Source organism: Trichoderma asperellum, chromosome 7 (assembly GCF_020647865.1).
Source record: "Trichoderma asperellum chromosome 7, complete sequence".
NCBI lineage: Eukaryota > Fungi > Ascomycota > Sordariomycetes > Hypocreales > Hypocreaceae > Trichoderma > Trichoderma asperellum.
This window is the reverse complement of record NC_089421.1, coordinates 2892091-2913926: the sequence shown is the minus strand read 5'-3', so window position 1 is coordinate 2913926 and position 21836 is coordinate 2892091. Positions and strand designations below refer to the sequence as shown.

The 21836-nt window shown below is 46.1% G+C and overlaps 11 protein-coding genes across 11 annotated transcripts; 6 read left to right on the top strand and 5 right to left on the bottom strand.

Moving 5' to 3' along the window:
- Positions 1–107: 107 nt before the first annotated feature.
- Positions 108–2137, top strand: TrAFT101_011684 (uncharacterized protein; the record flags this gene model as incomplete). Its single annotated transcript, XM_066129339.1, has 7 exons — positions 108–408; positions 484–626; positions 684–732; positions 793–957; positions 1035–1458; positions 1608–1780; positions 1839–2137. 7 exons carry the CDS (start codon positions 108–110, stop codon positions 2135–2137), a joined length of 1554 nt encoding a protein of 517 aa, XP_065985471.1.
- On the bottom strand, positions 2122–4669 carry TrAFT101_011683 (uncharacterized protein). The gene is made up of 4 exons (XM_024905414.2): positions 4451–4669; positions 3262–4350; positions 2940–3186; positions 2122–2876 (listed from the first exon to the last, which is right to left on the bottom strand). Exons 1-4 carry the CDS (start codon positions 4552–4554, stop codon positions 2229–2231), a joined length of 2088 nt encoding a protein of 695 aa, XP_024757893.2. The 5' UTR covers positions 4555–4669; the 3' UTR covers positions 2122–2228.
- Positions 4670–5062: 393 nt separating this feature from the next.
- TrAFT101_011682 (uncharacterized protein) lies at positions 5063–5425 on the bottom strand (the record flags this gene model as incomplete). Its single annotated transcript, XM_066129338.1, has 1 exon — positions 5063–5425. The coding sequence occupies one exon, from the start codon at positions 5423–5425 to the stop codon at positions 5063–5065; it is 363 nt and encodes a 120-aa protein (XP_065985470.1).
- Positions 5426–5762: 337 nt separating this feature from the next.
- Positions 5763–6104, top strand: TrAFT101_011681 (uncharacterized protein; the record flags this gene model as incomplete). Its single annotated transcript, XM_066129337.1, has 1 exon — positions 5763–6104. The coding sequence occupies one exon, from the start codon at positions 5763–5765 to the stop codon at positions 6102–6104; it is 342 nt and encodes a 113-aa protein (XP_065985469.1).
- A 261-nt stretch (positions 6105–6365) lies between these two features.
- TrAFT101_011680 (uncharacterized protein) lies at positions 6366–6719 on the top strand (the record flags this gene model as incomplete). The annotated part of the gene is made up of 2 exons (XM_066129336.1): positions 6366–6524; positions 6705–6719. 2 exons carry the CDS (start codon positions 6366–6368, stop codon positions 6717–6719), a joined length of 174 nt encoding a protein of 57 aa, XP_065985468.1.
- Positions 6720–7259: 540 nt separating this feature from the next.
- Positions 7260–8321, bottom strand: TrAFT101_011679 (uncharacterized protein; the record flags this gene model as incomplete). Its single annotated transcript, XM_024902714.2, has 2 exons — positions 7466–8321; positions 7260–7390 (listed from the first exon to the last, which is right to left on the bottom strand). Exons 1-2 carry the CDS (start codon positions 8286–8288, stop codon positions 7260–7262), a joined length of 954 nt encoding a protein of 317 aa, XP_024757895.1. The 5' UTR covers positions 8289–8321.
- Positions 8322–9170: 849 nt separating this feature from the next.
- On the bottom strand, positions 9171–10619 carry TrAFT101_011678 (uncharacterized protein; the record flags this gene model as incomplete). Its single annotated transcript, XM_066129335.1, has 3 exons — positions 9171–9821; positions 9891–10401; positions 10510–10619. The coding sequence occupies 3 exons, from the start codon at positions 10617–10619 to the stop codon at positions 9171–9173; spliced, it is 1272 nt and encodes a 423-aa protein (XP_065985467.1).
- Positions 10620–11029: 410 nt separating this feature from the next.
- On the top strand, positions 11030–12412 carry TrAFT101_011677 (uncharacterized protein; the record flags this gene model as incomplete). The annotated part of the gene is made up of 1 exon (XM_066129334.1): positions 11030–12412. The coding sequence occupies one exon, from the start codon at positions 11030–11032 to the stop codon at positions 12410–12412; it is 1383 nt and encodes a 460-aa protein (XP_065985466.1).
- A 2059-nt stretch (positions 12413–14471) lies between these two features.
- Positions 14472–16764, bottom strand: TrAFT101_011676 (uncharacterized protein). Its single transcript, XM_024910719.2, has 2 exons — positions 16373–16764; positions 14472–16313 (listed from the first exon to the last, which is right to left on the bottom strand). Exon 2 carries the CDS (start codon positions 16272–16274, stop codon positions 14748–14750), a length of 1527 nt encoding a protein of 508 aa, XP_024757899.1. The 5' UTR covers positions 16275–16313; positions 16373–16764; the 3' UTR covers positions 14472–14747.
- Positions 16765–18545: 1781 nt separating this feature from the next.
- TrAFT101_011675 (uncharacterized protein) lies at positions 18546–20160 on the top strand. Its single transcript, XM_024902715.2, has 3 exons — positions 18546–18800; positions 18861–19046; positions 19097–20160. Exons 1-3 carry the CDS (start codon positions 18636–18638, stop codon positions 19811–19813), a joined length of 1068 nt encoding a protein of 355 aa, XP_024757900.1. The 5' UTR covers positions 18546–18635; the 3' UTR covers positions 19814–20160.
- Positions 20161–20713: 553 nt separating this feature from the next.
- TrAFT101_011674 (uncharacterized protein) lies at positions 20714–21709 on the top strand. Its single transcript, XM_024902716.2, has one exon. The coding sequence runs from the start codon at positions 20718–20720 to the stop codon at positions 21570–21572; it is 855 nt and encodes a 284-aa protein (XP_024757901.1). The 5' UTR covers positions 20714–20717; the 3' UTR covers positions 21573–21709.
- Positions 21710–21836: the final 127 nt, after the last annotated feature.

The following is a 21836-nucleotide window of genomic DNA, read 5'->3' as shown; positions in this document are numbered from 1 at the left end:
TGCCCCCAGGAACATCTGTGACAGATTAAAGAAATATAAAATGCGGAGTATCGAATCGTGCTTCTGGAAAGTGGATGAGCGTCTACTCTTCAATCATCAACTTCATCATGGCTACCATCCCTAAATTTGACTCAGAGAAGCCAGGGTGCGAGTCACCTTCAGTCACCCTGGAGGAAACTTCTGGGAATGATCATTCGACGGTGTTTGGAAAGAGTCCTCAATTTTCCGACAGCCAACTTGCAGCATCAGAGACTGGTCCAATTGGCTTTGTGCCTTCATCACCTGAAGAGGCGGAACTCAGTCGTCGAGTCAATCGCAAAATGGATTTTGCCATGCTGCCTTTGCTGTCACTGGTGTACCTATTCAACGGTCTTGATAAAGGCAACATTGGTAATGCTGAGACCCAAGGTATGATTCTGATTGCTATATTTGGCAACACTCAAGCTGCCAGCGAATTGCCGTCACTAATCGCGATTCATGTAGGGTTTACCAAGGCTATTGGAGCTGAACCAGCAGACCTCAGCTTTGCTGTATCACTATTCTTTATCACCTTTGTTCTCTTCCAGCCACCCTCTGCTGCCCTGGGTAGATGGATTGGACCTCAGATCTGGATCCCTTTTTTGGCGGTTCGTATGCACCTCCTCTTACTTCCATCCATCAGCCCTCTAACACATTCATTTTAGTTCTCTTGGGGACCTTTGACCATCGGGCAAGCATTCATTAAAGGACGAGGTAAGCCATAATTCTCTAAACTCCTCTAACTGGTACAATGAGCTAATTAGCTTCTTAAAGGCTCACTTATTGCTATTCGTCTTGTGATTGGGCTTTTTGAAGCGGGTTTTTACCCGACATGTGTCTCTTACCTATCATTTTTCTACGGACGATTCGACCTAGCAGTGAGAGTGGCTATTTTCTACGGTCAATACGCGATTGCTGGAGCATTCTCGGGTGCCATCTGTAAGTCTTGGTCCAAGCCTTACAAAAGCCACCATTCCATTCCAGCTGGACATAATTCGACTTACACATTTAACCAGCATTTGGTGTCTTTCATCTGAAAAGCGGCAGCTTGCTCAATTGGCAGTATCTCTTCATTATTGAGGGCAGTCTTACCTGTTTTGTCGCAATCTTGGCGTTTTTTCTACTTCCTAGAGGTCCAGGTTCCGCGTGGTTTCTCACGCAACAGGAGCGCGAATTCGCTGCGGAACGTATGCGACGCGATACTGCACTGTTTATTTTGCATGAATATGGCAAGGACGGCATGGAGAAGGACAAACTCTCCAGACGTGATGCTATTGAGGCTGTCAAGGACTGGAAGTTCTACGGCGTCATCATCTTCAATATTTGTGCCAGTGTCCCCACGCAAGCGTTTAGCATATTCCTGCCTCTTGTCCTACAAGGTTTGGGGTTCGCAAGCATCCAGGCAAATCTCGTAAGCATGCCAAAGTATCGCATTTTTGGGTACTATGGTTAACAGCGCAAAACAGATGACAGTGCCGCCCTACGTCTGCGGCGCCGTTGGCTTATACATCTTTGCTTTGAGTTCAGATCGTCGGCAAGTCACTTCCAAGTCGCATTACTTCTTGGTCTTTCAACTAACAATGATACAGACACGAAAGAGGGTGGCACATCATAGCAAGCATTGCTATTGGAATTATCGGGCTGATTCTGACTGTCACTGTCAAGGCGAGCGGGGGCAAATACGCTGGTCTCTGCATTTTGCTCTTCGGATGCTACGTGTCTGCTCCTTTAACTGTGGCATGGCTAAGCGGAAACACACCAGGTATGTTTCTCCAAAAACTGGCAATGAATTACACGGTAGCTAACAGTTTTAAAAACAGAGCCGGGAAAACGCACGCTGATACTTGGTGCGAACGGATTTGGAAATCTTGCAGGCATCATCGGTTCGCAGATTTTTGCTGCCAAATATGGCCCTTCCTACAGAATATCGTTCTATGTTACCCTCGGCATTTCAATCGTTGCTCTTTTGGGCTACACAGGTTACCGATTCGCTCTTGCAGCTGCGAACCGATACAAGAAAGATAAGATGGCCCGAATGACCCCAGAGGAATTGGAGCGTGAAAGAACCGATCACACTCGGTATGGCGATCGCAAGTACACCTTCATTTATGGCTTGTGATGCCATTATAGCGTATTCATCTTTGCCTAGCAGACTAGTTATACATAATAAGTACAGTAAATAATTACAAAGAGCGCTTCCACTTTGCTTCTCAAAGTCTGAGATCATTGTATATCTCTAAATAGTCATTCTCAAGCCACGTCTGTAATTCCTTGAACAATGCATCATTTAGCTCCACCCCAGCCTGACCTTCGCATGAACTCTCGAGGAGGTCGATATCTGGAGCAGCAATGGCAGATTCGACTTGACCATTCGCTTCACTGCTGGTCGTATATGTGACAGCAGATGTAGTTTGCTCGTCGGCTACGGAGACTTGAGCCTGTGGCAGCGCACGGGCAATAAAACTCAAGTCCTGTAGAACCGTGAGACAATCTAGCCCGAAGTTGTTCCCTAATCTCGCCTCTTGCTGAAATACTTCAATTGCAAACGCGACATCATTAGTCTCTGCTGGTTCTGATTGGAGAGAAGCAAGTTGCTGCATCAACATGATTAAAGCTGCGTTGAACACTGCGTGCGCTTCTTGATGAGTGAGCCTCTGCCTGGGGCTGATATCGCGAATGAGCCGACCAAGCCGAATATTTTCGCGGGCGGCGTCGCGACAGCGACCGACGTAAGCCATGTACAAATCACCCTGATAGTTTTCTGTCCTGTCTTTGTGAGACTTTTGCCATAGAAACCTGTCAGCGAGTACTTTCTTGGTAGCTGCGAAAAATATCGGTCTCGTTGTGAGGATTATGTCCTAAATAAGTCGAATGCGTTAAATCGTGTCACGGTGTCCAGTACTAGCTGCAAAAAAGCTTACTTGGTTATACATGAGATGTAGCACGAGACAAGCTCTATCTTTGCTCACTTGCTGACCGGTGATCTGCAGCGCGGGAGGCAGAGATGCCAGCCACTGCTGTAGTAACGAAAGAGCATGTTCGACATGCTGTAGAGACGTGGCCGAAGACTGATCGGATGAAGCTATTCGGTAGACGTTGCATACGATGTAACGCGAGATCTTTGCAAGATCAATGTGCGCACGAAGACCAACTGGGCTTGGAAATCCGCTGTGTCGTAAAGTCAGCGAACAGGCTGGTGAATAAATTGAGTGGTCAATTAACGATGGTTTGGTATGGACTCACGGCGTTTCTTCTGGTAACTGTAATTGAATTGCACTGTCCGAGATACTGGGCGGTCGTCCGAGTACAGATGATAGCCAACAATCAAGTATATACAAGGTCCAGAACGTACGTTTGAAGTCCTCACCCTGACCGCAGCTGCAATGGGCGCCATCCATTATGGCGAGATGTAAGGCAACGCTGACCATGATATAAGCGGCATCACGACGATTGGCCTCGATCAAATAGAATGCCATAAGAAGCATGACAGAGGTGTCGCGTGAGGTGTGGTTAGTGATATCAAGGGGGTTGCCAAGTATCTGCTGTGCTCTGGAGAAAAAATGTTCACTACAATCTTCATCTTTCCAATGCACCGCAGATCCCAGACGAGCTGCTACAGCCAGAACCATGTGCAAGAGAGCGAGCTGACCCGATGCCCGTACAGCTGCCGCATCATAAGGAAACTGGTTTGCGAATGATAGATTGCCCCAGTAGAAAATGCCACCGCTAGGGAAATCTCCATTGCCATCCTGAGTAAAAAACCGAAACTCGGTGACCATGAGGGTCATCTCCGTCTGGCTCGGGAGTTGCAACGGGTCAACGGGCGGAAGTTGCAGTGTCCTCGAGTCGAACGTTTGATATCGCCCCACGCTCGTGAGAAATGCTTGTCCTGAATGAGGAGGATAGCCCTGTTGGGCGCCGACAAGGGGCTGCATCGTTGCCATGAATTCCTTGACTCGGTTGAGAAAGTAAGCGCCAGATGACGGCCCAAGGTAACGTGCGGTACCATCTGGGTCGTGAAGCAGCCGGCCCTCAGAGGGAGCAAAGTCCTCAGTGGTGGCGCTGCTGCCGAATGCCGCACCAGCATTGCTCGTCTCCAAGGTAGAGGCAGTCCTGGAGGATGGTGATATTGCCAATCCGGATGCAGGAGTTGTGGGCGCATTACGTCGCTCTAGTTCTTCGCATCGAGCCTGGAGGGCCTCCAACTCTGCGCGAGAAACGGATACCTTGTCGAAATCCAAAGGGTATTCGCAACGCCTGGTTGCCCGATGACATTGGGAACATGGCTGCTCACCTGAGCACTTTATCCGTCGAAGGCTGCAGCTATTGCAGCTGAAGGAGGCTCGTTAGCGTCAAATTGTTTCTATAATCATATTTGATAATAATTTGCAAAGAACAGACTGGAGGCCCTGACGCAACTGATGGCACTTACGCAGTGCGGACTCGCTTGCGGCTGCTTGGTGATGTCCGTTCACGACGACGGTGGACAGCTCGACGGGCACTGTTCGGGTCCTTTGCCGGCTCCACCGGCCACATGTCTTAGGAAGAGGTTGTTTAGTAATGGCATGGAATAGCTGTTTGGTGATGCAGCCCGAATTGGCTGCGACGTGTATTGAGTGTGCTGCGGCGTGTAAGCGTGGCGGAGCATAACAGTTCAGGGCAGTTCAAGGCAGTAGGTTAGTCAATCAATCGCTAAAGCCGCAGACGCCATGGCTAGCCGTCTCATTGGTCAGGTGACTCCAAACTTGCGGCGTCAGACCCTGCAAGAAGACTTCATGTTGACAGCTTCCTGAGTCGATAATTCACGTATTGATGAAAGTCGACTTTCAATACATCTTTTGCCACGACTTGGCCTATAATTGGCTGCGAGCGCTTACCTAGTAGGCCACACCAATTCCGAGGTCTTCGAGGAGATCGCCACAGTTGGTGCTGATGTGGACGGCAAGTTGAAGAAGGTGTCCGTGAAACCGTCATGGGAGATCCTCTGCCTAATCTAGGACAAGTATCAACAGAAGGAATATTTTAAGAAGATCAATATACCAATTCAGCCGGAGATGGGCATCGAATTCGGCGAGGCATTTGGCTTCCCGTTCATGGTCAAGACACAAAGGGGTCTTACGACTGACGTGGCGAAGTGAACGGCCCCGAGGAATTTGAGTAGGCTTCCCAAGTCATGGGAAAGCTGCCAATATAGGCCGAAAAGATTCAGCCATTCAAGCAGCAGCTTTCCTTCATGGGCCTGAGGGCGGAGAATGATCAAAGCAAGTTGAGGGATGTATGTGCCTATCCCTATCCTGCTATTAAAACTATACATGAGGACAGCATTTGCACTAAGGTCTTCTACTCTCCGCGACAAATATCTGCTGAGGCATGTAGGGCCGCCAGAGAGATGGGCTTTTGTGATCATATGGACGCCTAAGGGTCGCGAAGCATCTTTGCCGTCATGTTTCTTCTCCTTAATAGTAGGTTTCTTCGAGCTACATGAGAACCGCTTGCTACATCACGCCCACCATGCTTCAGATGAACTTTGTAGAGTAACTCCAATACCGCAAGTGATTTGGTCTAAAAACCGGGTTCTACTTCGAAAGGCAATTCCAACTGACGCTCGATATCCACAGGCATAATTCTGGCCATTGTACTATTGAAGCTGTTCCCTACATGTCCCGGTATAAGCAAAGCTTTACTCTATACTTAACATTATCCCACAGTCTATCAAATTGAAATCTCACGTTTCTGGAGAAATCATGCTTGGCATTCTCGGAGGTGTTCAAGATGTATCCTACGACGCTCTTGTCGATCAGATACACAGCATTTTTGAGCCAGACATGGATATTTGCCTGCACCTCTACGGCAAAATACCCAAGCCCCCCCGTAAAATTGGGTATATTACCGTCACTTTTCTCTCTTCTAATATCAACCTCGAACAGCTAGCTGCGTCCCTGATCAAAGGGGTCGATAGCATTCGCCAAGCTCGTCTTGACATAAAGTCCGTGCAGCTCTGTCCCAGCGCTGTTCTAGCAGTACAACCAACCACTTCCTCCCCAGCACTATCGCGAAACATCACCAACCCTCTGGGTCGTGGTTAACATGGGCGCTGATTCAGACCTCCAAGTTCTCTGCGGCGCTTTCGAGATTCTCGAGCGTTTCCGCGTTCCCCACGACTTCAATATCAACTCCGCGCATCTCACACCAAACACCATGAGCAAACTAACCAAGTCTGACGCTAGTCGAGCAGCATTCGCGTCTAGATCGCAGCTGCTGGCGTGCCCCGCTTTTGGCGTGCCCATCTGGATGTTAACGACAGTCTCTTGAGCATCGTTTAGATGCCGCGTGGCTGCCCCGTCGCTATGGTAGGCATTAGCAACCCGACTAATGCTGGTATCATGGCTGTGCGAATCCTTTTGGCTAGTGATGCGGAATATAGGCAAGTTATGGCGGATTTCATGAGGGTTATGGGTGATGAGGTCGAAGCAAAGGCTGCGAAGCTCCAGGAGATTGGATGGAAGGTTTATTTAGAGAAATAGATGGCTTATAAATGTGCTCAGAGAATCCAACCCTATTATATTACGCCTCTTTATTTCTTTTAACCTTTAATCTTTTTTTTTTTTTTTTCGTTCTCTCTTTCTTTCGTTTTTAGTCTTTATAATGGATATGGCATTACGATTCAGTGGTACCTGATAATATAGGCTGTAAAAGAATGAACGGGAAATGCCCAGGAGGGGTAATAAAAATTGACGAATGTTGTAAGGCTACATTTTATCACCTTGAAACCTAGTAATAGGCGATGTGTGCAGTAGACTTGCTTCAAATAGAAATATGTATTAAGTGTCTAGATAGGAAACTAACCACACACTTTTTTCTTGGCACATAGAACAAGTCCAACACCTACAACTGATATCTTATTAGTCTACCTATCTCCTCGGCATACAACAGCATGAGGCTTTCTAAGCACTGGAGGTCCAATTAATACACAACCAAGTGGACCTACAACACCTTCTTTCTGCTTAGTTCTACAATTAAAGTTCAAGCCAATCAATTCAGTTGACATACCCAGGGTATTAGTGAGCCCTAAGACGCCCGCACCCGCGGTCTAATAGATGTAAGCTGACATAGGAGGCCAGCCTAAACAGAAGTGAAGAAACAATAATGTAGCCAGCAGACAACCTGTCGTTGCAAGATAGCTTTTTTGGCACATCATACAAGTGGACACAACTGTTTCTACCGAGGACTTATCACAGGCTTCACAGCTTGCTCAGGATTCTCTTTTCCTTTTCACCAGATTCTTTGGCAAAAGTAGGAGGATTATAGTCCACAGGACCCTGTAACCACCGAATCAACCGATTTGTGGCTTTTCTAGGATTCAGCCCATCGGCTATGATTCACTCGCTGTTAGCATTTGCTCTCTATGACTCGTGAAGACAACCCCTCTCCATTGAAGGGACCTTACCATAGCCCACGAAAGGAATAGCACTGCGATACCCCATCATATCGACAATCTTCCTCGGAATCTCGCCTGATAGTGCCTTTCTGGGATCCACTGCGAGCATTAAGTTCTCCAACGGCCGAATATAGGGCTGGCAGTACTGAATCGTTGCAGCATATCGTGGATTGTCGCTCCTGTTTGCTCCGCCAGAGTGCCATGTCGTGCCGAGGAAATAAATTACACTGCCCCTCGGGCAGACCACTGACTTGGCTTCTGACTCCTCGCCCAATCTGTCGCTGCCCCAGAGATGGCTTCCGGGAATAATTCTCGTAGCGCCATTTATCTCAGTGTAGTCATCCAGCACAATCATGGTAGCAGCTGTGACAGGAGGCCGCGGTCTCGGCAGCCGAATGACACCATCATCGTGATGTAGCACCTGAGCCTTCTCGCCAGGATTGATAGTGATGGTCTCCATAATATAAATAAGGTAATCGTCGTCCAAGAAGAACTCGTTGAGTGCGTGGACTTGGGGTATCAAGCAAAACTTGTCAAACACGCGCGTTTTGTTCAGTAAAGCGAAGATACGGTTCGTCTTGAACCCGTCAAATGAGTCGCGGCCAATGCGTGGGCTCTGGCCATGAAGCCGATCAATCTCTGCCTTTGCTTCAAGGGCCTCTGCTTCACTAAAGGCGTTGGGAATGACTACATATCCATCTTTTAACACAGCCTGGATTAGAGAACGTATGGCTGGATCCGATGGGAGCGGCTTTGGCTTGCGTTGATAGTAGTCTCGGTCAATAGCTTCAGAGCCTTGCGGATCTTTGGTAAGTGGATTTTTGAACTGCATAATCACGAAATATTTTGAATGAAGTGGTATAATATTCCAGGAAATCGACACTTTGTAATGTAGTTAAGTTTGGGTTGGGATTAAATGGAAGTCTCCTGTACCTTATATCGGCACGGACATTCTCACTAATATATTACATTACGTATGCTTACTATTCCAAAAAGGTAAAGCCTATCCTATGTTGCTAGTGCTGATGATATGTTGGGGTGTTGGAGATGTTTCGGCCGTAAGATTGGGCTGTGATAGCCCCTTCCAGTCGCAGCTAAGTAAACGATGTATTGCCTAAGAGTAGGACACTGTAAATTTTAGTATTAGGGCTTTTTTTTTTAACCTAGGGTTATAGAGTTAAGCTAAAAAGACATATATTATAAAACATAATCCTTCCTGCTGCAAAATTGGGTAAACTCCTGATAATGCTTTTGCTTCTAAAGCTCTTCAAACGTATAACATATATTGAACGTTATGGTTTATAAAACCTTTAATAATTAAATTCTAAATTCTTGATTCATGAAGTACGAGTCAGTCCCCAATGGATCCTCTCCACGATATGGGAGTTACGGAATTTGCGGGACAAGATATCTCTTATAGCTGGCAAAGGTATTCCTAATATGGTTCTAACAAGCTTTGGTCAGATGTAATGGGCTTCTTGTTGGAGCAACCGCAACTGAAAGATTTGCAGTTATGGAAAATTATGTTCGGTATATAACGGTGGCAAAAATAAATTTAGCTTATTATTAAATCATGACATATGGAAAAAGCACATCCCTATAGCAAGCTATAAGGCTTAACCAAAAATATATATATATATAATCTAATACAATAAAGAATGTCCACTTTTTAACCCGGATGTACCTCTTCCTATTTCAACTCTTTGGAACTACATTAACTCTGCATGCCGAATGAGTCTTGTAAGACCTTTCTGGAATCTATTTCATCACCTTCCTTTGTAGTAGAGTCAATGTTTCCGAACTTTTCCAGCATTATATGTTTGGTGTTATTAACTACCATCTTCGCCAGGTAATCTTTTACCAGGTTCAGTTGGCCTTCCGCGTAAGGGAATTTTCCTGGGCTGTCCAACATCCCTCGCGATGGTGGCATACCTTGCCCACACTCCGCTCCTGGTTCCTTACGTTGGAGGCGGGCTAGCTTATAGCAGGTTAGGATGAGTGAGCTCAGGCCCGCGGCGAGTGCCGTCGAGACAGAGCTGCCAGTGAGAGAATCACTTGACTCGACAAAGGGTATGACATCAGCTGCCACGTTCTGTCCCTGGATCCTGTAGTCGTACTGTTGCTCGTCGATATCACGGAGTAGCCGACCATACTCATCGCAGGCTGAGATTACGAGCCCCGGTTTCCAATAAGCCGGGTACGATGTTGGCAACCTCGTTCCTTCGTCATGGGTGCTGCAGACAATAATAACTCCCTTTTCCTTGGCCTTACTAACCCAGTGTTCCAAGTCATCCTTTCCACGGTCCAGAAGGGCGATGCTCATGGAAATGATGTCTACCTCTTTTTCAAGAGCCCATTCGATGGCCTATAGTAGCGTCAGGACAATCTTTAAACTTTAAATAACCAAATAGGATGTCCTTCATAAGACACTTACCCTGGCAGCCCTGTCTGGTGTGATACCATACTTGCCTTCAGCGACCCTTGCCACATATAGTTCACAGAATGGATCCATAGCGCATATCAGGTTCGCCATCTGCGTACCATGAGGATCAGACGCAAACAGCCATGGGTAGACTTTTGATCCATCATCCACAAAAGAGCGTCCTGCTTTGATGCTGGACCAAAGGCTCTTGCGTCCGGTTGCATCATATTTTTGATCATCGTCTAAAGCTGGAGTACTCTTTTCTTTAGCATTTGAGAAATTGAAGACACCCTTTACACCCGGAGATCTGATAGAAGCGTTGTCTTCAACACCGTCTTTGTTCTGCCTCGCCCTCATATCTGCGGCCTTGTCATATGATCTTGGTGTGATGCTCAGTATACCATTATCGATAATTGCCACTCGAGTTCGGCGGATCTCCTGGCCAGCATTTTTCTCTCTGAGAGGGACAAAATCTCTAAGGCTCTTGAGGAATTTGGCCAGCCTGGGAGTGATCCGATGTGCACTGTGTAGAATTACATTGATTAGCAAAAGCCAGTTCGTAGCGCGATAATAGCAACACGTCTCAAGGTCACAAAGCGGCCGTGCTTTGGAGAAGGCTTGTAAGACTTACATCTCATCCAAGTCCACTAGCGTGTGAGTTGGATTCCAAAATACGGAGTCCACCGTCCCAAAATCCAATTTGAAGTTGCATGTATGTCGGTCTCTATACCTTTTCTTCATTTTGACCAAGCCATTTATGATGAACGTAATGATGTCTTTGCAATATTCTTCAGATACCGTTTCCTGGAATGAGAAATGCATTAGCTCTGTCCTATTAAGACATGTATTAGAATGGAGATGGAGCTACCGTACCCGAACGATATGGATATGAAGTTTCTCCAGCTAAACTTTGGGTATTTGATTGTTAGCTTTGATCAGAACCCCTAGACTAATGGCTAGAAAGCGGCCAAGATGAACGTGGGAAAGCGAGGAACAAACTTGCCTTAGTAAGAGTGGGAATACCATCATCCCCTAGCCAGTGATCGATGGCAGCTCTCTTGCCACTAGAATATAGATGAAGCTCCTTGATCTTATCGTTTATTTTCCGCTCGTTAGTACTACTGGTTGATAAAGTTAAATCATCCAGAGAAATGTTGCAAGCAGACAATGAAGTGCCCGAAGCAGTCAAAGAGCGATTGTACAACCTACGGAGAAAACTGCAGCCCATTGTGCCGCCTCTGTTCGAAACGAAGCACAATCTGGAAGAGAAAGAATTTTATCCTTTTTTCTACGACTGGGCAAGAGATACCCAAGAATACAAAAGATTCTTTTCGCGGAAGCCTAAGGATCTAGCCGGAGATGGCTGCCGCGTGCTCTGGGTTACGGGCCCTCCTGGAGCTGGCAAGACGATGCTTATGCGTGCCACGGCTCAAGGACTTTTAGAGGAGGCAAAAACAATGTCCAGCATTGATAAATTCAATCTGGCGTATTTATTTTGTGACGGCCGTCACCAGCCGCATGGTTATGTGACGCAGGCTATCAAGAGTCTAATTTGGCAAATACTTAAGTCGCAGCCGTCTCTCGTGGAGCATATGGAGGAAAAGTTTCGTTCCACCGGCCGAGACACGTTCAACGATTTAAGTGACTTTTACGCAATGTCTACCGTGCTTTATGAGATGATTGATGATAGCCACAGAGACGGCACAAAGTTTGGCTTGACGTACGTCATCGTTGATGCCATTGATGAATTATGCGTAAATGCCAATGAGGAGCTACACACCAATGACGATTCAGAGTCGGTGCGCCGCTATGGCTCACCTATAGACGATATGCTTCGGCTGATCAAGAAAACTGCGCAACTATCACCACATATAAAATGGCTGATTTCCGTTGACCGCGAGAAGGTTCCTGATGACTGCAAAGAGGCTACGATAGGACTTACTCCAACCAATGAAATGACGCTGAAAATTGATGATGAGCGCTACTCAAATCACTTGAAAGATGGAGTCATCAAAAAATATATATCTCTGAAAGTGGCCGAGCTAGCCAAGAGGGCTGGCTTCAGGGAGCCGTTTCAAAGTCAAGTAAATGCTAAGCTTTCAGCTGTAGCTCCTCTCAACTTCTTATGGGTGAATATGGCTTGCTGCCACATCGAGTCACACGGCCTACCATGGAATGCTACTATGATTCCTAGTTACGCGATCGAGAGAGTCTTGCGCGGACACAGTGCCTCAATATTCTCGCTAGATTTCGAACTTCATGGACAGCGCTTGGTATCATCGTCGAGCGACTCAACAGTACGGGTTTGGGATATGAGCATCCCACAGACGGCTGATGCTGTTTTGAATGATGCAAATTGGCCCATGACACCATCCCCCGAAATAGGGCATTCCACTAACCTCAGTTTTGTTGCCTTCGCACCAGATGGGGGGCTATTTGCTTCAGCATCTTCTGACGGCAAAATCTGTCTCTGGGACTGCGATACAGGGCATATCATATGCTCGTTCTCAGAGCATGAAGCCAATATCACATAATTGGATTTCTCTTACGACGACGACATTCTGGTCTCAGCTTCTAAAGATGGGACGGCTCGTGTCTGGGACATACGAGGCCGAGCCATAAAGCACCGTCTGCGAGGCCATCAAGACTGGGTACGATGTGCCGTGGTGTCCCCAGATGGGAAACTCGTGGCGTCAGCATCTGACGATAGGTCAGTTCGATTATGGGACATATCTAGGCTTCCGCTCGCCGAAGATGACGATAATGACAGCGACGTCACAGAGCATAGACTCTTCGCTGGCCGCAATGGTCACAGAGACTACGTCTATGCTGTCACCTTTTCTCCAACGGGAAAATACTTAGCGTCGAGTGGCGACGACCTTCAGATTTTAATCTGGAACTTGAATTCAAACAATGGAGATCAAGAAAAGCCAGAGACTACTATCGATTTTGCCTCAGAAGAGAGCATCAGAGACCTTGCTTTCGCTGCAGACGAAAAGCGAATTCTATCCTGTGAGGTCGGAGGGGTGGTCAGGATCCTGAACATCAAAACTCAGACTTGCGAGCAAGTTATAGCCCCCGAAAAGCAACTGCAGCTCTTCAGGTCGCTTCAGTTCATTGAAGGTAATCCAAGTATGCTGATGACCGAAATAGGAGCCTGGCCAATCTTAATAAAAACACCTCCCACATCTAAGTCAGATATAATGATAAGTCCAGTAAAGGGGACTTTAACTCGCAAAACACTCCCAGAAGGATATCAGTATAGTATCAGCAATAACCGTGAGTGGATTATGTGGGATAATAAGAACTTAATATTCTTACCCACGCAGTACCGTCCAAGCAGGACTGATGAAGTACCTTGTAGCGTTCAAGATTGCAAGGTGGTGAATCAGGGCAAATATTATATTTTAAATTTCTAAACTAAGCTTTATAAATAAAAATGGTCTTCTTTTTCATTTTAAAATAATATTAATATTATTATTATTACGATACCTCTAGTATAGCTTTGTAAAGACTATTACTGTTTCAGTCTAATATACATGCCTAAGGGTGAATATGTTTACATCTTAGCATGTTGTCGCATCACTCCAGCCTGCTCACCTTTTCGTTTTCTAAAAAGTAGAAGAGCGTCGACAGAATCATATTCCTTTGGAAAAACATCAAGATGAAAAGTCGAGAGGGATAAAGTTTACTGAGGGCGGCATTCTTACCTTGGCCACTTGAATCCTGGTCTGGCGATGGCAGGGATTTTACCACTTCTTCCAATATCACGCAGAAAAGATGCAAGTAAATCTAAGGATAATATAGAAAATTCCTAATAGAATTCCAATAGATGTTAAGGGTAATAGAAGACATAGCATAAGAGAGATCTCAGCCCACTAGGTCTACTCTAGTCTCATGCTTCCTTCATTCACTGACAAGCTCCAAGTTTGTCAATATTTAGACAATTAACCGTGTACATCCACCAATACAAACAGTTCAGAAATAGGACTATGAATTAGGGACTAGTTTATACTATTTGTGATACAAAATTGTTGAATCTGCTTAGCGGAATCAGTATCAAATGAACAGGAACCCTTATGAGTGGTCTTTGGGTCTTACTCATATGTTGTCTCTTATAATCCACCATTAGCCTTTCCATTATCACATACGACCATAGGTAGTGGAGAATTCGGGGTCCCGTCTGCTCCCCCATAGACAAGCCACTAACCGGCAGATTAGTAGTTGAGTGGGTGACCATCAGCGAACACCGGCTGTTGTATGTTTTTACTTTTTGTTAATCCTTTTTGTCTTTGACGCTGTGTCTTAGGATAGGAGATGGAGGCGTTGGACGTTAAGCAGCTCCCAGAAGATCTTGAAGCGCTAGCAGGTTTTGTGTCATATCTGTAGATGTACGATTCCGCATTGGCTAAATTTCTAGTATACCACAAGCGGATTACAGAAAAACAAAAGGTAATGCAGTATGTCCTACAATTTTTTTTTAATGCGGCATTGGATACTCAGATATGACGAGGATCGATTGTGAAGTAAGATGCGAAAACAATATGCGTGGCCGCGTAGCTGATGAATTACACATGGTGAGGATTACAAAGGCGGGGAGAAAAAAAAAGTTTTTTTATTATCTACCTGAATGGCGCTTAAAGTCGTTCGGTCAACTACAGCCTGGCCTATATGAACTTTCAAATTCGAAGAAGAAAATTGAACGAGCTCTGGAATAAGAAAAGTAGCGGAAAGCCAGCAACAAAGATAAGTAGGCTGATGAGAGTTGATACTTCAAGATAGCCAATTGATTGATAGAATACGAGTACAGAGTACCCTATTCTTATTTTCTGAACCGTAGCACTCACCTGCTACGGTTCATTTGAGCGCTTAGTGTCTTTGAATGTCACTACATTCGCCAGGTTCGTCTGTCAATTGGTCAACAAACGCATAGAGTCGCAAACGCCACAAGTACATATGGAGCAAATCTGCGCGCCAGTCAGCTTCCGAAAGGTTGTGACCAGTGATTAGGATCATCATGAAGAACGACTCGATGATGCTTGGAGGAATGTTGCAAATTAATTGTCCGGTAAGAGTCCATCTCATTGCGCTGGCTCCAATAACAAGGCCTATGACAAGCAAGATGCCCAGCATGACAGTGACCTCGTGCGCGCAGATAATACCCATTTTATTAGAAAGACGATAGTTGATAGAGCTGTAGTTGACCTTGGTTTTCTCTGGCGCAGGCACTCCAATGTCGTCTGATAGACCTATATCCTCAAGTTTGGCCTCTTCGAGAGCAAGCCGTTCATACTGATGTAGCCGCTGTTGAACGTTTCGGAGGACAAAGCCGTCAATCAATCCGATCAAACCCGCGTAGGTGCCAATGAACAGCCACCAGTTGTTGTTCCACTGCATGACAGGACCAATGCCGGCCCAAATAATCAAGACAATGAACAGCAGTGCGATTCCGACGAGAGTTCCAACAACATCTGCATAATAAAAGATGATTCGCTGAAAAGAGCCTAAGGGAGGCGCAGGGATAACGATTGTGGGATTTGGTTCGGTGTCGCCACTGAGAATGCGGAGTTTCAGCTCGACGTCGGAATCGACCTCAAAGATGCAATTCATGCACCTCTCGACATATTCATCATGGCGTTCGCGAATATTGGCCAAAAAGGTAAAGATCAGTATCATTAGCGCCGAGGTTCCAGAATTGATATAGAGCTGCCAGCGATCACTCCAGTCGCAGTATTGTCCGAAGCCGAGCCAGATGAAGATACAAATCCAGTATAGGCAGATAGTACCAAAGTGACCTAGAACTACCGCAGTGCGATTGGAAGCACGGTTAATCCAGTTCTCTTGAGGTAGATTGAGATCGAATTTGTCTGAGTGGAAATTCTGAATCTCCTCAAAAGATGGCTTCTTGTAACGTTTGCTGGCGAGAATCTGTCGCAGCATACGTTTCTGGCTGTGGACGCGAGACCTCAAGCTTGCGGAGATCCGAACCTGCCTTTCATAGCCATTGAGTTGTTGACGCATAAGGAGCGAGTCAAAGAAGTAGCTAATAATGGCTTGCACGTCGGAGATGACTGCAGCCCAGTTGTCGGTTTGGCCATAGGGGATGCCAAGGAAAGCCCAAACGAGGAGACCTGCAATCATGATGAAGAAGACTGTCTGAGAGCCGGATGCCTTGACAACTCTATCAAGCCACCGGTCAAGCCTACCCTTCTTCACACGATCGATATAGCCAGTGATGTTTTTTGCAGGTGTACCTTGCTCTACTTCATCAATAAAAATTGATTTCTTTTCTTCGGAGGCAACAGGGCCAGTGAAAATGTACTGAGTCGGTGCAGCATCTTCAATGGCTCCTTTGGCTCCAGGAGAAGCAAAGAAATTCATTATTTGCTTAAACATCGTTGGAGTTTATTGAACGAGGACCGAATAAGAATTTTCCTACACAATAGCAAGACGTGTTAGATTCATTCAACCACCGCCTAATATCTTGGGCTTACTCTGTCAAACTAATTTTAAAGCTTATGATAACTCTTCGAGCTTCACCTTCGACGGCCTGCAATCAGGCCCGAATTATTCACGCCGAAACTTCCATCAAGTTCACACCCATCGACCTAAGGCGGCCAAAGCTCATCGGCAGCTTCGAATAGAGCCGAGGCAGAAAGAATATGCCTCTTGGTCAAGATGAAGTTCGCCAGTGTTGTGGTTTCGTGGCACAAATTGGACCACGAAACGTTGATATTTTCGTATTGTGGACAGTAAGGAGCCTGGAAAGCCAGAGTTGGTTGTTAAAAATTAATAACCGTTTGCAAGAAAGTATCAGAGAATGCTTAAACTTTGATGTCACAAATTAGTTGTTGTGATGTTGCTTTGAAGCAAAAAAGAGAAGGGCCAAGAAGAATATTTTATATATAAAACTGCAAGTACTAGTGGACTATGAACATTTCGAGTTTACACCGCTAACAGCGCCAGGCAGCGGATAAGCGGCCCCGTCACATTCGGCCCTCAGCCCTCTAGCTCCCCAAAAATTTCTTTTCCCTTTGATATCAGCAATTATAACGTGAGGCATTTTGTGCTGGAAGAAAAAAATTTCGGCAGGGAGCCGATGGGGGTGGCTATGCCAATGCTAGTAGCCCAGCTCGCAAATATAGTTCCAACTACTTCGCGCACTTGCTAGATAGACTAGCAATTTGGAGGTATCTGTTACCGCCACTTTATTTCTCTTCTATACCACAACTATGACATGGGCTTTGCTGGCCGGTGAGTAAGATGACGAAAATTTTTTACAAGCATTGGCCCCTTACGCGTTTCGCTGGCCATGAAGGTCGAGACCCAAGCCTCACGGCCAGATGGATTTGACGCCCCATTATATGTAATCGTATTAGCATATCACAGTCGGTATGTTGTTCCCTCAATTGAAAACCCTTGACAAATATGCGAGAAGATTGTTATCTCATATACCTCTATGGAACATGAGGGACGTGACATCGAGAATTTCACACCTTCAAAGCCCTTGTGAACCTACATGAATCCAAGTAGTCCAAATTCCAGAAGATTTCATAATAGATAATTAAAAGCAAGCCCATATATCCCATTTGTTTCAGTCAAATTGCTTCTTAACTGAAAAAAATGAACATCAAAAGGTAAATTCTTGAAAGCAAGCTGTTATGCCTTTATATCATCTTTTCTGTTATACACGGGCGTGTCTGAGAATGCTATGCTCGTCCGAGTCAGATCTAGCGTAGCCCATAATCGGTTTTTCGGATTTAATGTTGGAGCTAGATAGTAGTATAAAATCATTTTTGACCTATTTGGATACGAGTTTTAGCTCAAGTGTTTATTGTATTGGAAGATACAAGCATCGCTAACTCTGAGATCTATGGAGGCATCGGATTTAGATCTTACAGCCGAGATAGCGATTGGTCTACACTGGGCTAGAAATTTAGCTTCAAAGCTAGTAACCTGTCTAGGAAGCCAAGAATTATTCTTAAACTGCTTGGTACGACTTTACCACTGACTAAATGAATGCTACCCACACGAAAGCCCAGTGAAGCGTGATGGTAAACATGGTACATACGAGCGCACTATCGTGAAGGACTTGATAGCAATGAATCAACTCTTGCACTCTCTCTAACACCCATACGGACTTTACAGGGTACAGCAGCCCCTTAAAGACAGAATCTGCACCAGATGCGGCAGTGATTTAGATGCGGATTAGTAGTATAAGGCAGCAGCCACACTTCTGGGTCCAGAACCTCGAGGGCACACACTCGATGTAACAAAGGGTATATTGGAGATTCTTTGGATTGAGATATTATCAGCATTTTATCCTTTAATAGGTGCGTGAATCAAGCACGAACTTTAGCTTTGTACGTTCGAGACTTGATCTGTCATAGATCACGTGCATGAATTTTCGTGTCAAAATGGATAATAAACCGGAACTTTTTAAGGGACTTTTCACATGCTATTATGGGGCACCTAAGACTTTTGGATAGTTGCCTTGCTGATCTGAGCCAAATTAATCATGGCTTTGTTTACAATGTGACTTGCCGCGGCCACTCACCACTCAATTGAGAAGGTCAGCATAACTGCGCGTCACAAAAGTCCACATGCCCCTGAATAGGCGTCAATGACGATTCTCGTCAGTTATGCGCGATGGACGCGCCGGAGCATGCATATATCTAGATAGATCTCGGGACATTTTCCCATGTAAATCTCCAAATCTCTTGGCAGTCCATGGTTCTGTGAGAATTCTAGCCCTCCATGTCTCTGAAAACGGTTCTGTCGCTGTTGGCCGCCTTCCAGGCTGTTAGGGCCGACTTCTCGCACCCGCTGCACTTCAAGAAGGTCGATGCCGTAGCTGCAAAGAGCGTAGCTGCAGCAAAGGGGCGGGTGGCCGCGGCATCAGGCAATCTGGTTGCTGACCAGGTACTGGCACATTGCCATTGATCTATCGCCTTGGCTGAAGACAGATGCTAATCCAGATAGGGCTTCTGGTTCTCCAACTTCACCATCGGTGGCAGCCCCAACCTGGAGATCCTGATCGATACCGGCTCCTCTGACGCTATTCTAAACCCCGGCATCTACAAGCCCGGCCCCAATTCGGTGAACACCAACACGCCCTTCAGCATCTCCTATGCCACGACCAACCCCGATGGATCTGGAACACTTTCTGTGAGCGTAAACACAATCGCAGCGTGGTAATTGTCACTGACCAGCCGCAGGCGTCGGGCAAAGTCTACCAGGATGTCATCACCCAACACGACGCCAATCTGACCGTCTCGCAACAGTATCTTGGAGTTGTCACCAACCCCAAGTCGCCGCCCACGTTTCCCCACGACGGCCTCATTGGCTACGCAGGCATCGACAGCAGCGCCCTCAACCAAACGCCCTTTTTCCAGAGCTTGTGCGACCAAGGTTCGCTGTCGTCCTGCCGCTTCGGGCTGGCACTCAATGCCGACGAGACCGGCACGCTTTACTACGGCACTGTCGCGACGGATCAGTTCAGCGGCGACTTGGTCTCCGTGTCGGCCAGCGACGAGTGGATCGTCACCGGCGATGTCACAGTGAATGGCAGGGCGGTCCGCACCAGCGTCTCCATCATCACAGATTCCGGCACGACTGTCATTTTCGGGCCCACTTCGCAGGTCAAGACATTGTTCCAGCAGGCCGGCATCCAGGCGGTGCAGACCAGCAACGGCATCACTGGCTACTACGCCTGCAATGCGCCGCCCACCATCGGACTGGCATTCAATGGCCACAACTTCAACATTTTGCCCGCAGCCCTTGCGTTCAGCCAGAATGGCAACAACTGCACGGCGAGCATCCACGGGACATCTGCGTTTGGCAACCAGTGGCTGGTTGGACAGGCGTTCTTCCAGGGTAAATACATTGACCACAATGTGGATGATGGGACAATGGGCTTTGCCACATTGCTGTAGTCGTGATTATTTATGAGAATACGAATAAGATAGTTACCATATGTAACTATTCACGTGCAAATGAACAACTTGGTGCCATGGCGGTATATACTCGATGAGAGATAGCTATGTATATAAATGCATATTGATGTAAATGCAAGCCACAGAAAATTAACAACAGGGCAACTTACGAGGTATAGAGAGGATACGTCATACGTGCTTGCACTCCTCGTTTGTCATGCGGTGTCGTTTGCTAGTGATGGCTATGCTACATGCGCGAAGGATTCTTGAAACTACTTTAGCTTTGTATGGCGTCAGTCATTGGTCTTGAGACCCACGAAGGTGTATAAAGCCGATTTATACGGGCCAACCATTGAAATTCTCCACCACACCATCGTCATCCCTAATTCTACTGGATAATTTGCGGTGCTGCTCATGACGTTTTTCATTATAATTGATACATGTACCCAGTGCCATTTTATACCATGCTAAGAAAGTGGTCGATAGGTATATATAGCTGTAAACTGAATAGTAGTTTTGTTTCATCCATTTGATTAGTAAGTATTTATATCTTTTGTAGCACTACATTTGATATGCTAGAGGCACGAGTATATATTTTTCAAGTGTTGTGTATGTGGACTATTATATACCTATGTAGGCAAGCTTGATACTTGGAGACAAGGATCGACATCACTTTCTGGAATATGCTCCGGAAGTTAATCACTGTTGGGGAAAGTGCAAGTAGCAATTTCTATAGTAGCCTAATCTTTGACTCGGATATAAATGCCGATGAATCCTTCGTTGAACCGGGCTAGAGCGACGAACTATAAAAGTACTCTGCTGGTTCAAAGAATATAACTTTAGGAGATATTTGTGAGATTATTTTTGAAATCCCCAATAATCAAGAGTAACCAGTTGGGTGACAATGGAAATTGTTCATGGCAAAGATTTGACCTTTTCTGACATCTCTCTAAAGCACCGTAATAAAGGTCTAGCATTCAAAAACCTGTTCGTTGGTCAGGAAAACACCCCTGAGAACCACCTCCTCGCTCTTGTCCGGTCAATTGGCTTTTATTCTCCGCGCCACAAACACAACTTTGACCAGTTTCGTTACGCCTATAAGGGCGATATTTCCATCAGCCCTGACAAAAATGCCTTTGAGGGGGAGCTTGTCTACCATCCCGAAGGCGTCCACTACGGGCCGCAGAAGGATTCTGATGGGGAGCGAGTGGTTCTCATTTTACAATTCGGTGGAGCAAGTGGTCAAGGTTTTCTTTCTTACCGCCAATTAGAGGAAGGCCAGAAAGAGCTCGCCCAGCTCGGCTATTTTGAGGGTGGTAAATTTTATCGAAACGGACGACAGGAAGTTGATGAGCCACAGGATGGATATGAGGCACTGTGGGAGAAGTTCAATGGTCGACAACTCATTTACCCTCCCGGTCGCTACAAAGATCCTATCATCATGAGTCCGGTCAACTATGCGTGGCGCCCGGCAAACAATTTAGCAAACACGGACGGGATGACTTTTAAGAAGTCTCTTGGAGTGTTTACTGAGCGCGAAACCCGAGCAGAGATGATTAAGATGGAGAAGCTGGGGCAATTCTCTATCGCTTCAGAAAATGCAATACAGCTGATTTTTATCTTGAGCGGTGCGGGTGAAGCAGAAGGGCAGCCGTGGGAAGAAGAGTCAGCGATACGGGTCTCGCCTGGCAAAGAAGTTGTGCTTTCTGCACATCGAGACACGGAAATTTTGCTGTTTACCCTGCCGATGTTAGATTAATACTAACAGCGCATCTGTTAAGCATAGTAGTAGTCCATTTGAATGCTGTGGAGGATGATAACATCGACTGTGGTGGAAGGTTTATACGCCATGCCGAAATATAGACAGCTAAGAAGGTGTGTCGAGTTAGTCAGTCCGCGATAGGCAATACGTGAAACTAGTCTGAAGTGTTCTCATTTATCTGTATCTTGCTTTACCTTTTCGTCAAGATGATTCGATAAGTTTGAACACCATCACTATAGCGAAAAGCACTGTTTGGAGCCA

Bases quoted from the DNA above. Each gene is read 5' to 3' on its own strand.
- TrAFT101_011683 (XM_024905414.2), bottom strand. From the start codon at position 4,554: ATGTGGCCGGTGGAGCCGGCAAAGGACCCGAACAGTGCCCGTCGAGCT. The intron at 4,351-4,450 runs GTAAGTGCCATC...AGCCTCCTTCAG, and splicing joins CGCAAGCGAGTCCGCACTGC to CTGCAATAGCTGCAGCCTTC. The intron at 3,187-3,261 runs GTGAGTCCATAC...TTTACGACACAG, and splicing joins CAGTTACCAGAAGAAACGCC to CGGATTTCCAAGCCCAGTTG.
- TrAFT101_011676 (XM_024910719.2), bottom strand. From the start codon at position 16,274: ATGTTTAAGCAAATAATGAATTTCTTTGCTTCTCCTGGAGCCAAAGGA.
- TrAFT101_011675 (XM_024902715.2), top strand. From the start codon at position 18,636: ATGTCTCTGAAAACGGTTCTGTCGCTGTTGGCCGCCTTCCAGGCTGTT. The intron at 18,801-18,860 runs GTACTGGCACAT...TAATCCAGATAG, and splicing joins GCAATCTGGTTGCTGACCAG to GGCTTCTGGTTCTCCAACTT. The intron at 19,047-19,096 runs GTGAGCGTAAAC...GACCAGCCGCAG, and splicing joins ATGGATCTGGAACACTTTCT to GCGTCGGGCAAAGTCTACCA.
- TrAFT101_011674 (XM_024902716.2), top strand. From the start codon at position 20,718: ATGGAAATTGTTCATGGCAAAGATTTGACCTTTTCTGACATCTCTCTA.